Here is a 13,411-nt window from a genome sequence, read left to right as displayed (position 1 = left end):
AGCAGTTAGTTGCAACGGTTAGAATCTATGGGTTAAGCTTTGAGCAATGCTGTGAAATGTCAGACGCGATGCAGTTGCTGTGTTGGCTTTGTGGTTGATTTCAGTTGCAACAGTTCAGCAAAGGAATTGCACGAAGTTAGTTGATAGAAGTAAAGAGAGAAATGGTTGGGGCTTTGTTTGCCCCCTCAGTGGCAGAAGTGAGTAAAGGCTGCAGTTGCCCGCGATGAGTTCCACAGTCAGTTTTCCGTGCAAACTTGTTTGTGATTGTCTCATGAAGCGCGACTGCCGATTTATGTCTGCGTGGCAGGCATGCGCAGTACTGAAAGGCTCGTGGTGCCCAAACCTCCCTCTGTAGGGTCAAGTTGTTGTTTTTGTTATTGTTGCTCGGGCAAGACAACGGGTGAGGGGCTACCTTGGTAGGGCACGGAGCGGAGTTGGTGGAGCGGAGCGGAGCGGAAAGGGTCTTGCTGGTCCGTGCATACAATGGCCCATTGCAACTTTCGGAGGCTCGGGGGTGCCTCAGCCCAAGACACGCCTCTGCCACGACATCACAGTCACCGGCACCATGGAAGAGCAACCGCAGAGCCTCCGCGCTCTCTTTGGAGATGCCGAATCGAAGAGAAAGGAGCTTGAGAACTCCTACGACTCAAATAGCGCTACCTTCCAGAGAAATCTCATGTCCGCCATCGCCACATATGAAGAGTGCTTGAAAGTGGCAGATCGCGTCTCTCTATTCAGCCCCAATGAGACTCTGGAGGATGTCTCATCCGGGGACATACAGTAGGCCAAAATCTTTTCCGGTCCTGTTTCCTTGTCTCATCCATGTGACAGATACATGCTCATCCATTTTCACGTTGCCGAACTGGTGCAACGCATCAACGGGGGGGACCGCAAGGCAAATCTACTTGGAGCCCGTCGGAGCTATGACAATTTCTTGAAGCTGCTCGATTCTTATGATATGCTGTCAAAATCCGACGCCAAATTATACGAAAGATACCTCGAGGCTCCCAACTCCTTTTCTACTGCTTCCACCACTGATGCTGCGGCAAGGAGAGAAACCAAGATTGCCCGATTCAGGGAAGAGAAGGCAATGAAGGCGAAACTTGAGGTTTGTGTTTCATTGTTTGATTGAGTGATCCATATTAACCAACACGGCTACTAGCACCTAAGGCAGAACCCCGCGGCGTTCCAGAACGACGAAGACGCGCTGAGGCAACTGCAACTCACCAACATTGCTCTCTCCGTACACATGACATTCCAAGCTCTGGAGTCACTAGCCATGGAACTCCAGATCTTAGCACTTGCTCCTCCGCCGGGGCAGCCAAGTGCCAGCAGCGCACTCAAGGATGAACGTCAGCGCGGCAAACAGTCAGACGGCTACTCAGAGCGCCTCGATCAGCCACTTTCTCGCTTGACGGCCGGTGGCATGGCCGGTCCTATTCTGAGCGCGGATGGTAAGCCTTTGCGGCCGTTTACGCTTTTGGGCAACCGGCAGCGGTTCCAGGAGGGTGTTTTCCGGCCAGACCACAGCCTGCCGACCATGAGCATCGACGAGTACCTTGAGGAGGAAAGGAAACGCGGGGGCATCATCGAAGGAGGGGGCGAGCAGTCTGGCATCCGGCCAGAGCCTAACGAGGACGACTTCGACAAGGCAGACGAAGAGACGATGAAAGCACGCGCATGGGACGAGTTCGTCGAGGAGAACCCCAAGGGCGCCGGCAATACCATGAATAGGGGTTGAAATAGTTTTTGAGGGCCAATTTCTGCAGATTGCGGACATGGTAGTGTTCGCAAAACTCATGATGAGGAGCCGCGCTATTCCCCAGCTGCTTAGGAGTAGGGTGGTACCAATCTGTGCCATCGCCCACTGTCTCACCAATCCGAGGCAACGGTGCCAACCTGCCAGCGGCCAAGTCCGCAATTATGCGCATAAAACCTGGCCATCGGAAGGCTTTTCAAGATGTGCGCAGAAAATCAAGGTTAAATAAACGGCTTCCATAATAGTCAGCGGCAAATGACATGCAGATATTCATACCCACTAAGAGTAATCGCTGTATTCTTGCCGGCCCCGTCATTTAAACCAGTCGTTCTAGTGGGTTCTCATTTCCATGTCTCAGTGCAGTTTCACGCGCGTACCCGCTGGGTCGGCCAAGTCTATTGGCAAGCCGGCGTGAATTTAAACCATGCTTATGAGCACCTTTTCGGATCGCGGCCTCTTGGCTCTAGTCCTAATATTCCCGCATGAGCTTGTCGATTTACCTCCAGTGCACTGAAAGACGCCGCAGGGAAGCATGTCGCTCTTACTGCTAGTTGCCTTCCACGTATTGACTAGAGAATGGATGACGTAGATAGCGGTGATAGGTAACAATTGGGAACCGTCGGGATTGCGTGCGGCAATTTTTCCTTTATATGCGGTGAGTAAGGCGCGAAGGAATATCACTTCTCGGCGCGGACGATATACACGGCGATTGGTAGAGGGGTAGGAATGACGGGTGAAAAGTCTGTCCGGAGCAAGGCGGTCCAATGATGCAGATGGCGGCGCTCTGCAACAAGGGAGAGATGCGTGACACCTCAGACCGCGAAGTACCTTGCATTTCCGCGAGCGCCGTCGGGCAATGAGGCCGTCGGTTAAGCACGTTTATGCCGTGAGCCCCGATGCAGGCGCGCCGTGGTCGAAGAAGCTTATTGAGGGAGATCAGAAGCATCAGGCGTCCCTCCCCACCGCCTGATCATATGTCGCGTGCCGAGGCGCCAACGCGCGGTTCCGAGGCTTATCTTCCATAGCGGCATGTATTGTATTTGATCCGAGTATGGGGATTGGGGACAGGGAGAGAAGGGCCGGGGGTTCCGTGGCCTGATGAGAGCCAAGCGGTGCAGGGCGGACAGTACCAGTGACGTTATGCTGGGGTGTGGGATGCGGAGCGGGAGAGCGTGGAGCGAGCGAACCACACCAGTCTGTGCGGCCATCTGGAGTCGGCTACTAGCGCCTCTTGCTGCGACCATCGTCACTACCGGCGCGCAACCGTGAGCCCGCGAGCATGATTGCGCTTTGCTTCGCCGCTCTGTTACTTCTGTCATGCCGACCAGCGCGCCACTGCTCTGACTGAACTTCACCTCGCACACACGCCCATCCGCTTTGCACCCATGGCCTCCGCGTACGTAGCTGGCCTGCCAACCGCCCTGCAGGGCCGCGCTGACACGGATCGATGCAGGGTCTGGAAAGACGCCTCCAAGGCGCTCGACGATGCCTTCGCCTCGCCGACTGCGCCTGTCCCTCTGCCAGAGGAGCTTCAACAAGCCATTGACGCCTTCCTCGAAAAGATCCACGAGCTCGACGAGGCCGACGCGCAGCGCTTGCATGAAGACCTGCTAGCCTGCTACCATGCCCATATTCACGACCACTCGGAGAAGCACGGTGCTTTTCTAAAACTCCTCAACCAGCTGCGACCCGCGATCAGAGGTCATGTCCGTCTGACTGAGTGGTGGGACCTGGTACTGCGGCCAATTATTGACGGAGTGGGCTACAAGAGGGAGGAAGTCGAGGACGCGCGCGAATTTGTGCTGAGCGTACTCGCTTACGAGCCCGGAGAGGAAGATGAGCAGGAGAAAGCGATGAGCGCGGCAGTATTTCTGAAAAAGCTACTCGACTGTTACTTATGGCGAACGCGCATTCCTAGCGGCGACAACGACACAATCACACCAGAAGATGAATTTGTCTCGCATGAAGTCGAATTGGTGCTTGTTGCATTTGGTCGAGGGAAGCCAAAGGTAAGCATTTCTACAGGAACCTTAGTTGCAGAGACTAACGTATCCCAGGAACTGCTTTCTGCACTCAATGAGCTCTTTGTCCAAGCCAAATGCCGCGCTCAGGCAGTCAGCCTGCTTAGCACCTTCGTCCGCGTTCAACCACCGCACCTGTACTCCGTTCTTGAAACGCCGCTGATCCAGAACCTGGAGAAATGCATGATGATCGATGATTCAGGGACAGTGGTTGAGCTCGCGCTCACTGTTCTGATAATGTTTCTCCCTCACATCACGGGATCTCTTGTGCCTCACCTTCCCAAGCTTTTCCTGATATACAGCAGGGTTCTCTGCTGGGAACAGGTCACGGGGGATGCAGCTGAGGAGTTGCAAGGGTTAGGTGAAGAGGCCGCTGAGGATGAAGATTCCGACAACGAGGCCGGTGATAAGACCGGCGACGACTGGGAAAAGCTTGCACATGCCTTCGATCATCCGGAAACATCAGCGCCAGGCGCTCTCTACTATTTTACTTTCCTCTATGGCCTTTTTCCGATCAACTTCATGACGTACGTCCGGAAACCGATCAAATGGCTCAAGAGCGTCAACTATCTTGGAGCGGATGATATAATCTTGGACCAGGATGCCATACGGAGGCGCACTGAACCTTTCCGTCAAGTTCATCTGTTGCATCCTAACTTCTTCAATATGACGGCCGAAGACGAGCTGAGCGAGACTCGTTTCCTGAAGAGTGACCCCGCGGATGTCGTGACGGGCTGCATGAGTCTATGCATGAACGTCTCGGCCTCCTTGGAGGATCCTGGGCCACCACCAAATGCGAAGTTGCCTGACATACCCGAGCCATTCGTGGCTACTGAGGACATACCTGCCACCACGTTGGATGACGATGCAACCGCGGTTAATAGTGCGGCATCCCCTACTGACATTAAATCTGCTAGCTTGCGGAACACCCAGTCTACTGTACTCAACAGCCCTTCCAAAGAGCCTGTGAACCTCTTACGGAATCCATCACAGCCGGCAATTCTTTCCTCTAATATAGGAGGGTCGCCAGCTGTACGGCCATCTGACGATACCACAGACAGTCCCACATTGCCTGGCCAAGCCGCGCCGCTCGAAGTCGAGAAGGCGCCATTCCAACGCAGACTGACTCTGCGGAAGGATAGCGATGCCTCGACGGGATTCAATATTCTCGCATCACCCAGGCTCGAAGCTTTTGCAAATGCCATGTCGTCCAATCAAATTTCCAGCTCTCCGACACATGTACGCCTAACTCAGAACCTCGCCACTTTGCAGCGTGAGGTAATGCTTTTGCGGAATGATCTGAATTTTGAGCGGTATTTAAAGAACCAACACCTTTCTCATATTGGACAATTGCAACGGAGACATATCAAAGAATCGCGAGTGGAAGCGGAAACCCAGAACCTGATCAACACAAACCGCAACCTGAAGGCTAAGCTCCAAAAGGCCAATGAGCTATATGCGCAGTTGAAGAAAGAGACCATGACGGGAAGAAACCAATCTAAAAAGTGGGAAGGCGAGTTGAGCACGAAGCTCAAATCTTTCAGAGATGAATCCAAAACCTGGCACACCGAAGAGGAATCTCTTCGGACCGGTCTCCACAAAGCCCGGTCTGACAACGAGCGTTTAAGGAGGCTCGTCGTTGAGAGTGAAGCACGGGAGCTGAATTCGAACCAGAATGTACAGACGATACAGGTCGAGATGGAAGAGATGGATCATTTGCGCCAGGAAATCGATACTCTCCAAGCCAGGATACGGGAATTTGAACTCAAGGAGCTCGAATTCCAACAAGCCAAGGAGAACCAAGAATTGTTACGCAACGAACTCAAGCTTGCCAACATGAAACTCGACAGCCGAGATGCCGACCGCGAGAGAACCTCAAGGGCCCATGAACGCAAGTACGCTGAGCTTGCCACTCATCAGTCATCATCATCTCATGCCGCCACAAATACAACCCAGTTGAACCCGGCTGTACAACAAATTATTGACTCGGCCCTCGCTGCAACCAACAGTAGATTCAATCAACTGAAGAAGACGCATGGGCGTTTGCTACATCGTTTTACTGAGCTTGAGATGCATTGTCAGGCTCTGGAAGGCGATTTAGCTTACGCGCGCGGACGATCTCAGGGCAACGGCCACAGTGAAGCCTCTCACAGTCCCATTGATGAGTCCTCATCCGGCAGCTTTGTTCGTGGCAGCAGTGCCTTTACCGGTAGCATAACCAGCGGCCGGGTGAGCAGTCTTGCAACTCGCGGCCTGCAGCATTCTCGTGCCTTCTCAGACAACGTACGCCACGATGACGAGTTCCTAGAGGATGATTACCTGGATTACCATTCTCCCAGCTCTTCTCTACCACCCCGCAATATCTTCTCGGCACGCCCTGAGTGCAGCGAGTCTCTGCCGTCACGCGGTATCCGCACAGAGCCTGCGAGCCCGGCGGAGGTATCGATCTCACCTATAGAAGCCTTTCCTGCCCCGCGCTTCCACGCCTTCGATCCCTTGCAGCCTAGCAATAGGAGCACCCTCAGTGTCGATACAAGCGGCAGCGGCCACAGCCGAGGCGACAGGCAGAAATCCCAGTCAAAGCCGGATATGCGCATCTACGGAAGAGGTAAGTAACTGTCAACCGTTTGTCGCAGAACTCTCAAGCCACGCAGTACGAAGACTAGGGCTAACCGAATATCTCTTGATACTCATGCAGGCGGCGCCCAAAACACTGGCAAGAAAAACAATGGCCGCAGCGGCAGCAGCGACAGGAGGGATCCGCCCCGCTCCGGCAGCGGCGGTTTCCGCGGTTTCAAAGGCTTGATGTTCCAAAACTGAATGGACTTGATGTTATGACTGAACGCATCCCTCCATGTTCGTCTTTGGACGAAAGCTGGCCTCATCGGCTCACGGCGTCTAATCGGTCTCCAAAATACGTTCTTTTCGCGCTGGGTCATCCCACCCCTTCGTTGCGGCGTCCCGGAATATGCTATGGTTCAGATATCGTGGGGCTGTAGGGTCGGTTGTGAGGGCGCCATTCAGTGCGCAGGCGGCTAGCTTGTTTGTTTTTCTCTTTTATTGTTGTGGCTGCCGCGCGCCATGGCTCCGGGTGCTTGGGGGCCGTTTCGGCACCTAGTTGCATTGCATCTAAGCATAATTGTGAAAATGGGCGGTTTCGTCTTCTGCGCCGAGACTAAAGGGCGGATAAATGACTTTGTTGCTCGAATGGCGGTAAGGATGGTGGTGGAGGTCCTGCATGTACGTCTGCACTCCGTATCTATGGGAGGTAAGCGTTCTTCAGTGTGCTATGCTTTTGGGTTCACTCATGTTTTGTCCCTGCTTTGCTGTGTTTATCCCAGTCGATTTCACAGTCACTCGTCTCTCGCATCAAAGAAGCCGTCGGCGCCGTCTTCGAGTACATTCGTTCACGTGTTCAGTTGTCCTCGTTCTCTCTGTTTGTGTTGATGCTCCTTGGGCAGGGCGTTTGATGACGCATGAACGCAGGGATGAGTGAACGTCTGAAGATTGTGTATGTTACAGACCATAGCAGAGAGAAATTTCAAGACTATTAGCTGTGAGTTGAAGGTCAAGCAGAGCCATGGTCGCTCGAGGAATCATCGTAAGCTTCACTTTCTTTGGCCTGAATATGTAACAGAATTTTTCTTCCTCAAGGACCCAGACAAGCCGAGTCACTCAATGAAAAGGGTCGCGTCAGCCCGAGACAGTGCAAATACGGGCGACACTGTGAGGAGCGACATGCGCAAGCGCAGCGGCCACCCCTCGGGTTTCAAAAATGAGCTAATCAAGAATGCCCCCGTAGGGACGTTACAGCGATTAGACTGTAAAGAACAGATACTACACTTGATCTAAGCCAAAAGGCAAAGAGAGCTGAAGAAGAAAAGAAGAGGAGGAGGTGGTGGGAGGGGAGGGGTATTTATAGGCAAGGGAGGAGGCTCGCTTGGGGCTTTCCCGGCACGCTTTCACGGGCAGAAGGGAAGTTGCGGACATGAGCTCCTGCCTCCCTACCTGCCTGGTGTGAAAGGCCCCCGTGGCGGTAGGTAAGCTGCACACCGCTTGCCTCACCTTTCACCACCAACTCCTTCACAGGGACCTTGCGGTCAACTTAATTGTTGCTCAGACTACGTTCCTATGGACCGATCCCGGCTTCATTCGTACATGTCTTCTTGTTTAAGCTTTCGCCATCTCCTGAACAGTCTTCTCGAATGGCTCAGGTTCTCTCCCAAGAAGCTTTGCAAGCAGCGGCGAGGCGACCGCAGTTTCTCCATTCTTAACCCCCTCAAACGCTGACGCCCAAAACTTTGCGCTCTCTCCCGCACCATAATCACTTCCTCCGGTCACCTGGGGCAAGGACGCGAACTTCTCCACCGTGATCGGCTTGACGGTCACCTTCTTTCCCGCAGCCTTGCTCAGAACATCGACGGACTCCTGGTACGACCAGACGCGCGGGCCGGAAAGGAGAATAGTCTTATTCACATACTCAAAGGTTGCAAGGGAGGAGCGATACTGGGATATCAGACGCGCAGTCGCCTCGCCGAGCTCATCACGCTTTGCCCAAGCGATGCCTGGACCGCTGCCATCGTAGGGAACGGTAATCTCATCCGAGGGGTTCTTCAAATCGAAGAATGCGGTATAGATCGGGAAAGATTCCGAGTAGAGGCCTTGCCGGACGGCAGTGTAGGTGAACGTCTTGTCTTCCGCAGCGATGGATGCAAGGTACTTCTCAGTGTCGAGATGGGCTTGCATCACGTGGGCTGCCGATTGAGGCTCACAGTCGCCGCCAAAGGCAAGAGAAGAGTAAATGATATGCTTTACTCCACTACGACGAGCGGCATCAATGGCATCCTTGTGCACCTGGCTACGCGGTCATTTATGGCCCGGGCGGTGCATCTTTTCGAAAAACGCACCTTGGAACGGTGTTCATGTTCTATACTCGCATAAGAGATCAGGTTGAGGCAGCTCGCACCATCAAAAGCATGGGCAAGGGTTTCCGGCTTATCGTAGTCGGCCTCCCTCGCAACCAATCCCGCATCTCTGAACTTTTGCGGTATCTTGGAAGCGTAACGAGCAATGAGAATAACCTCTTCAGGCTTCACAATGTTCAGCAGATGGTTGTAGGTGCTGCCTCCGAGTCCACCCGCAGCGGGGAATATGGCTATCTTGTCGTTCGCCATGGTTGACAGTTAAATCGCTCCTGAAGGAAAATTTGAGGATGGATTGAAGTTAAAAGAAGCTTCCTCTCATTACAAAGATTGACGTGTTGAAACTGGAGCATTGGCCATGACGTCCGTCTCTTATCCGAGGCCGTGCAGCATCACTGTGGCAACCTACCTTTAGAATACAGAACAGACATCAAAAGCTGATAAGACGATGGCACGGCGTCTTTTTCTGTTTCAGTGGATTTCCATAAAGCATGATCCTGGCCGCTTCTATAGAAAACAAGATGCTGGGGATTTCTTTGAAGAATTCATGTTTCGGAACTTCTTTTAGAATTAGTTCAAATTTTTCCTATACAGAGATGAGAACATCACGGCATGAGTGAATTAGAGTATGACAGTCAAAGATAAGATGGAGATGGAGTTCGTAAGAGACCACGAGACGTTCGGAGCGAACCCGGGCCGAGAGAGCTTGCCTGGCCGTCCGCCGAGCCGGCGCGCGGGAGGAGCCAATTCCCGCACGTCTCGTTAGCTCTTCACACTTCCGTCACCTCTGCCTTGCTACTACTACCGCGCGAAGCTTCCCACTGCAGAGACACGCCGGGGCCGGCCACCGCACAGTCGCTGCTCAACAGCTCGTCGCATCCGCCCTACCTTCATCCCAGAGAACGGCGCAAGCTTCGCCGCCGCCTCTCTGCCGTCACCATGTCTCTCCAGGCCTACGTAAACAGTGCGTGTTTGCCCTCCCTCCAAGCTCTACAGCGAGCAACGCACCGCCTCTCCAGCCGCGCACGACATCCCCCGACTTCGCGGCCCAGAACTAACCAGACTTTTCGCTACGCTAGAGAAAATCCTCGTCCTGACGACCGACGGCCGCACATTGACGGGCACACTGCTGTCGTGCGACCAGACGACGAACCTGGTGCTGAGCGAGACGTGGGAGCGCATCATCCGCCCAGCCGACGACCCGGAGCCTAGCAGCGAAGTTCAGCACGGGCTGTACCTGATCCGCGGCGACAACGTCGTCGTGTGCGGGCTTGTCGACGAAGAGCTGGACGCGAGCATCGACTGGAGCAAGGTTAGGGGAGATGTGCTGGGCTCGACGAAGCATGTGTGAGCGAGGGCAGGTTCCTTGATTGCACGGCATGGATGGTCTGGGCGAATCAGAATTGGAGTGCTGGTTGGCGTGGGAAGGTGCTGGTGAGGGCGGGGCAATACACAGTTTATCTGGCCGATCGCACACGGGTGTTTGAGGCGCACCGGAGACAAGCCATGAGGTTCTGACTCTCCTGTGGCTGCAGCAGGAGTGTCTTCACGGCCAATGACCTCGAAGGGCACCGAAGGCCGAGCTCAGCACAGCAAGAGACTAAGGCAGCTGGATCGAAGAAATTGCTTTGGAGCAGCTTGGAAGTCGAAAAGAGAAGATACATAAAGTAGGTCTCTTCAATTTTATACCCAACAAATTCTTGATTAACAACGGTGTTCGTCCATTTAGAATTGGGAGCTACGACAAGGTTCCATTGTGGGCGACAACTCGAGAATCTTCAAGGCCTAGACAGTGGCCGGTTATGGCCCTAGCCGCAAGAAATCCAATCAAGGACATAGTCTATTCATCGAAAGCATGGTGTTCATCTTTGTTTCATATGCAATGATGCAGCGCTCCTGGTCGTTAAGGGTATTGACGGATTGACCTTACCATACCGAATGTCAACAGCTTTAAGAAATGTGCTCCCCTTTGCGAACAAGATCCACTAGGGGAACGCCATTGTTGTTGTGAATGCATGAAAACCACCCGCAACTCCGCTCATGATCACATAGGCATTATATGCCTTTAGACTTTTATCCAGTTCTCTTACTCTCTGGGCTTTGTCCAACTCACAGCCCGTCTCTTCCACCAACACCACTACCCATTCCCAGCCCTGTCGTGCCCTTGACCTTGTGGTCCGAGGGATTCGCCGCCGCCTCATAGAGGAAGTTCACGGGCTCACGGTTCAAGCGCATATACTCACCCTTGAACGCGACATAACTAACTCTTGTGACGTCCTCGTCGCCGTCGCCGAAATTGTCCTCGAAGAATAGCGTCAAGGATCGCGTCGTGTTGAACAAGGCGCGTTTGACCGGATGCTCTTGTAGGTCGTTGGTTTGCGCGAGGTCCAGCTGCTGCGTCGGCTGCAGGTCGGATGCCGTGCCGAAGTCGAGGTCATCGCGGTTCAGGTACAGCTTGAGCGTCTTCGGCGCGCTGGCAGAGTCGGACGTGCGGAGGAGGATGCTGTGGAGGCGGACTTGGCCGGTGAAGCTGCAGAGAGCAACGCAGTGTTAGCTCCAGTGGCCTACGGTGCCTGTCTACTGTGTGTGTGTATGGGACGCTGTAGGAGGCGCTTACGGCACAAACATGAGCAGCTGCTCGTCCGCGTCGCTCTGCAGCTCTGGCTCCGGGTCGAGGCGCTGCGCATATGTTTTCTGCAATATGGAGGCGCCTGAGCGCGGCTCCGCTTCGTTCAGGGTGTTGACGGCGCCGAAATCAACCTGTTCGTACAGAAGGGACTGTATTGCGGGGGTGAGGTCGTCGCTGTGGTCGTGTGCGCCGTGCGAGTGGTCGTGGCCCGAGTGATCATGCTCATCGTGGCAGTGATGCGACATTCTGAGGGTGTTTGGGTATGCTTTTTCTTCGTAACAGTTGTGGCGGGCGTGAATGCGGGTTTCGGTGTTCTGGCAGAAAGGCTTGGATTGGAAGAGTGTATCTAGGAAGGTGTCCAAGGAATCCGTTTGTATTATCGGGACGATCTTCTGCTCACATGAACGATGACGCTGAAACTCCTGTCGTGCACGCAATGGCAAAGTGTCGGCACGTCAATCAGCTGCGAATTCAAGCGGGGGCTCAGTAAAAGGGCCCTCAAGGTACTCTGTATTCGTACATGACCTAAACAAGTGTTCCCCGCAGACCCCTCATCGATCGTCATTCGCGTCATTGCATACACGTTCTCACGTGGGAGTCCCTCTTTACGTGCTTGCAGCAGTGACATTATTCTCTAGTTAATTCTTTTTACATCACATTGAATAAAAACATCTAAGCCATGGCGTTTGATTGCAACTATACTATGTGATTTCTATCAGAAAATCCTCCGCGGCATGCCATCCTGAGCTCAATGCCATCCACCGCATCATGTGCATTTCCCAAACCCGGTTTGGCTGCAGACAAGTGTTAGCAGAGTGCATTTCGTGGAGTGGCGAACCTAACGTACCATCCTGTCCCACAGTATATAAAGGAAGAACCGCAGAAGCCATCAGAAGAGCAGCATTGTCCTTCGTACCTGCCGCCGGCGCAGATGTAGCCGCCTTTCTTCGCTCCACAAGCACCGTTCAAGGTGGGAATGTTGGTGGTCAAGCAGCTGGCAGAAAATGCCGATTGACTGCCAATGCTGTTAGCGAAACACAAAGGTAGCAACACTATAAACTTTTGCCCAACTTACCATCCCTGAGCACAAAATGCGGTTGAGTCTCCACAATATCCAGACGAACTACAGCAATCTCCAAATCCCGAGCTGGTGCAATCATATCCATTCTCACCGCCGCAAGTACCATCAGGCGAGATTTGTGGATACGAAGGGAAGCCGCAGTTGCCAAATTCAGGTTGGCAAGTATCGATATTGCAATACTTTGCTTCCGTCCCACAAAAACCGTCAGAACTGCAGCACTCGCCTTCGTGGCACCGATATCCATTCGCGCCACCGCAGGTACCGTCCGGCGAGATGGTTGTGCTCACGCACTTGCCAAACGACGTTTGGCAGCCCGCGGAAGTGTTACAGTAGGCATCAGTCTTTCCGCACCATCCCGAAGAGCTGCAACAGTTGCCTGCCTGAGAGCCTACGCATGTATACCCTGTGGTGCCGCCGCAGGTGTTGTCTGGCGATGCGACCAGGACTCGTGGGAGATACTGAATAGCTGGAATTGGCTCGGCTGCGGATGAGCTGATCCGCAGGAAGATGGTGAGCAGTGCCGTGGTAAATACCATGTCGATTGTTGGTGTGAGGTAGATTCTATGTGACTGAGTCCTGAATTGTGTCTTTCGGCGCTTTATAAAGGCTGTACGCTCAGCAATTTTCTTTTAGCCTCACGCCACGGAGTGTCAGCTGTCGTATTATCCAATACTCGGAAGTGGTTCGAGGCCGGCGCGCTGAATGTCAATTAAGAAATGTCAGTAGAGATATTGAAGTGTTTTGGACCCGAGACGGACCAGACTTCCTACCTGAGCATTTGCCGCAGTGACCATGTAGAGGGCTTTACGCCGCAAATGCTATGAAATAGGCAGCAACCAGTGTCATCTCGGTCTTTCGTTCTCTTTCAACTTGGCCTGCCGCGCCGTTAATAGACACGTCGTATTAGAGCTGGTGACCACTGTGTTCTGGGTGTATTCGCCGCCTTTATTTGGATGGAGCTTCGGCATTGAGCTTAGCGGGCAGTTGGTCTATTCGTAT

At 53.5% G+C, this 13,411-nt stretch overlaps 7 protein-coding genes across 7 annotated transcripts; 4 read left to right on the top strand and 3 right to left on the bottom strand.

Annotated features, from left to right (window-relative positions):
• The first annotated feature begins 536 nt into the window (after positions 1 to 536).
• Positions 537 to 2,037, top strand: K452DRAFT_267914 (uncharacterized protein). Its single transcript, XM_033538865.1, has 3 exons — positions 537 to 780; positions 832 to 1,108; positions 1,163 to 2,037. Exons 1-3 carry the CDS (start codon positions 566 to 568, stop codon positions 1,739 to 1,741), a joined length of 1,071 nt encoding a protein of 356 aa, XP_033399363.1. The 5' UTR covers positions 537 to 565; the 3' UTR covers positions 1,742 to 2,037.
• A 1,107-nt stretch (positions 2,038 to 3,144) lies between these two features.
• K452DRAFT_296651 (uncharacterized protein) lies at positions 3,145 to 6,600 on the top strand (the record flags this gene model as incomplete). The annotated part of the gene is made up of 4 exons (XM_033541933.1): positions 3,145 to 3,155; positions 3,213 to 3,768; positions 3,817 to 6,388; positions 6,479 to 6,600. 4 exons carry the CDS (start codon positions 3,145 to 3,147, stop codon positions 6,598 to 6,600), a joined length of 3,261 nt encoding a protein of 1,086 aa, XP_033399362.1.
• Positions 6,601 to 6,731: 131 nt separating this feature from the next.
• K452DRAFT_160656 (uncharacterized protein) lies at positions 6,732 to 7,262 on the top strand. Its single transcript, XM_033535658.1, has one exon. The coding sequence runs from the start codon at positions 6,862 to 6,864 to the stop codon at positions 7,225 to 7,227; it is 366 nt and encodes a 121-aa protein (XP_033399361.1). The 5' UTR covers positions 6,732 to 6,861; the 3' UTR covers positions 7,228 to 7,262.
• A 615-nt stretch (positions 7,263 to 7,877) lies between these two features.
• Positions 7,878 to 8,970, bottom strand: K452DRAFT_285681 (uncharacterized protein). Its single transcript, XM_033540152.1, has 2 exons — positions 8,688 to 8,970; positions 7,878 to 8,634 (listed from the first exon to the last, which is right to left on the bottom strand). The coding sequence occupies exons 1-2, from the start codon at positions 8,952 to 8,954 to the stop codon at positions 7,951 to 7,953; spliced, it is 951 nt and encodes a 316-aa protein (XP_033399360.1). The 5' UTR covers positions 8,955 to 8,970; the 3' UTR covers positions 7,878 to 7,950.
• A 671-nt stretch (positions 8,971 to 9,641) lies between these two features.
• K452DRAFT_325602 (uncharacterized protein) lies at positions 9,642 to 10,053 on the top strand (the record flags this gene model as incomplete). Its single annotated transcript, XM_033544790.1, has 2 exons — positions 9,642 to 9,666; positions 9,782 to 10,053. The coding sequence occupies 2 exons, from the start codon at positions 9,642 to 9,644 to the stop codon at positions 10,051 to 10,053; spliced, it is 297 nt and encodes a 98-aa protein (XP_033399359.1).
• Positions 10,054 to 10,811: 758 nt separating this feature from the next.
• K452DRAFT_224878 (uncharacterized protein) lies at positions 10,812 to 11,576 on the bottom strand (the record flags this gene model as incomplete). The annotated part of the gene is made up of 2 exons (XM_033536718.1): positions 10,812 to 11,232; positions 11,320 to 11,576. 2 exons carry the CDS (start codon positions 11,574 to 11,576, stop codon positions 10,812 to 10,814), a joined length of 678 nt encoding a protein of 225 aa, XP_033399358.1.
• A 436-nt stretch (positions 11,577 to 12,012) lies between these two features.
• K452DRAFT_357296 (carbohydrate-binding module family 18 protein) lies at positions 12,013 to 13,305 on the bottom strand. The gene is made up of 4 exons (XM_033546105.1): positions 13,183 to 13,305; positions 12,407 to 13,110; positions 12,179 to 12,346; positions 12,013 to 12,125 (listed from the first exon to the last, which is right to left on the bottom strand). Exons 2-4 carry the CDS (start codon positions 12,946 to 12,948, stop codon positions 12,098 to 12,100), a joined length of 738 nt encoding a protein of 245 aa, XP_033399357.1. The 5' UTR covers positions 12,949 to 13,110; positions 13,183 to 13,305; the 3' UTR covers positions 12,013 to 12,097.
• Between the last annotated feature and the right edge of the window lie 106 nt (positions 13,306 to 13,411).

The sequence above is a fragment of the Aplosporella prunicola genome (genome assembly GCF_010093885.1).
Source record: "Aplosporella prunicola CBS 121167 unplaced genomic scaffold K452scaffold_8, whole genome shotgun sequence".
Taxonomy (NCBI): Eukaryota; Fungi; Ascomycota; class Dothideomycetes; order Botryosphaeriales; family Aplosporellaceae; genus Aplosporella; species Aplosporella prunicola.
Note: the sequence above shows the minus strand (reverse complement) of the source record. Positions and strands in the feature narration are given on the sequence as shown.

Bases quoted from the DNA above. Each gene is read 5' to 3' on its own strand.
- K452DRAFT_267914 (XM_033538865.1), top strand. From the start codon at position 566: ATGGAAGAGCAACCGCAGAGCCTCCGCGCTCTCTTTGGAGATGCCGAA. The intron at 781-831 runs GTAGGCCAAAAT...TCCATGTGACAG, and splicing joins GTCTCATCCGGGGACATACA to ATACATGCTCATCCATTTTC. The intron at 1,109-1,162 runs GTTTGTGTTTCA...CACGGCTACTAG, and splicing joins CAATGAAGGCGAAACTTGAG to CACCTAAGGCAGAACCCCGC.
- K452DRAFT_160656 (XM_033535658.1), top strand. From the start codon at position 6,862: ATGGCTCCGGGTGCTTGGGGGCCGTTTCGGCACCTAGTTGCATTGCAT.
- K452DRAFT_285681 (XM_033540152.1), bottom strand. From the start codon at position 8,954: ATGGCGAACGACAAGATAGCCATATTCCCCGCTGCGGGTGGACTCGGA. The intron at 8,635-8,687 runs GTGCGTTTTTCG...CCGCGTAGCCAG, and splicing joins AACATGAACACCGTTCCAAG to GTGCACAAGGATGCCATTGA.
- K452DRAFT_357296 (XM_033546105.1), bottom strand. From the start codon at position 12,948: ATGGTATTTACCACGGCACTGCTCACCATCTTCCTGCGGATCAGCTCA. The intron at 12,347-12,406 runs GTAAGTTGGGCA...CAGCATTGGCAG, and splicing joins GCATTTTGTGCTCAGGGATG to TCAATCGGCATTTTCTGCCA. The intron at 12,126-12,178 runs GTACGTTAGGTT...ACTTGTCTGCAG, and splicing joins ATATACTGTGGGACAGGATG to CCAAACCGGGTTTGGGAAAT.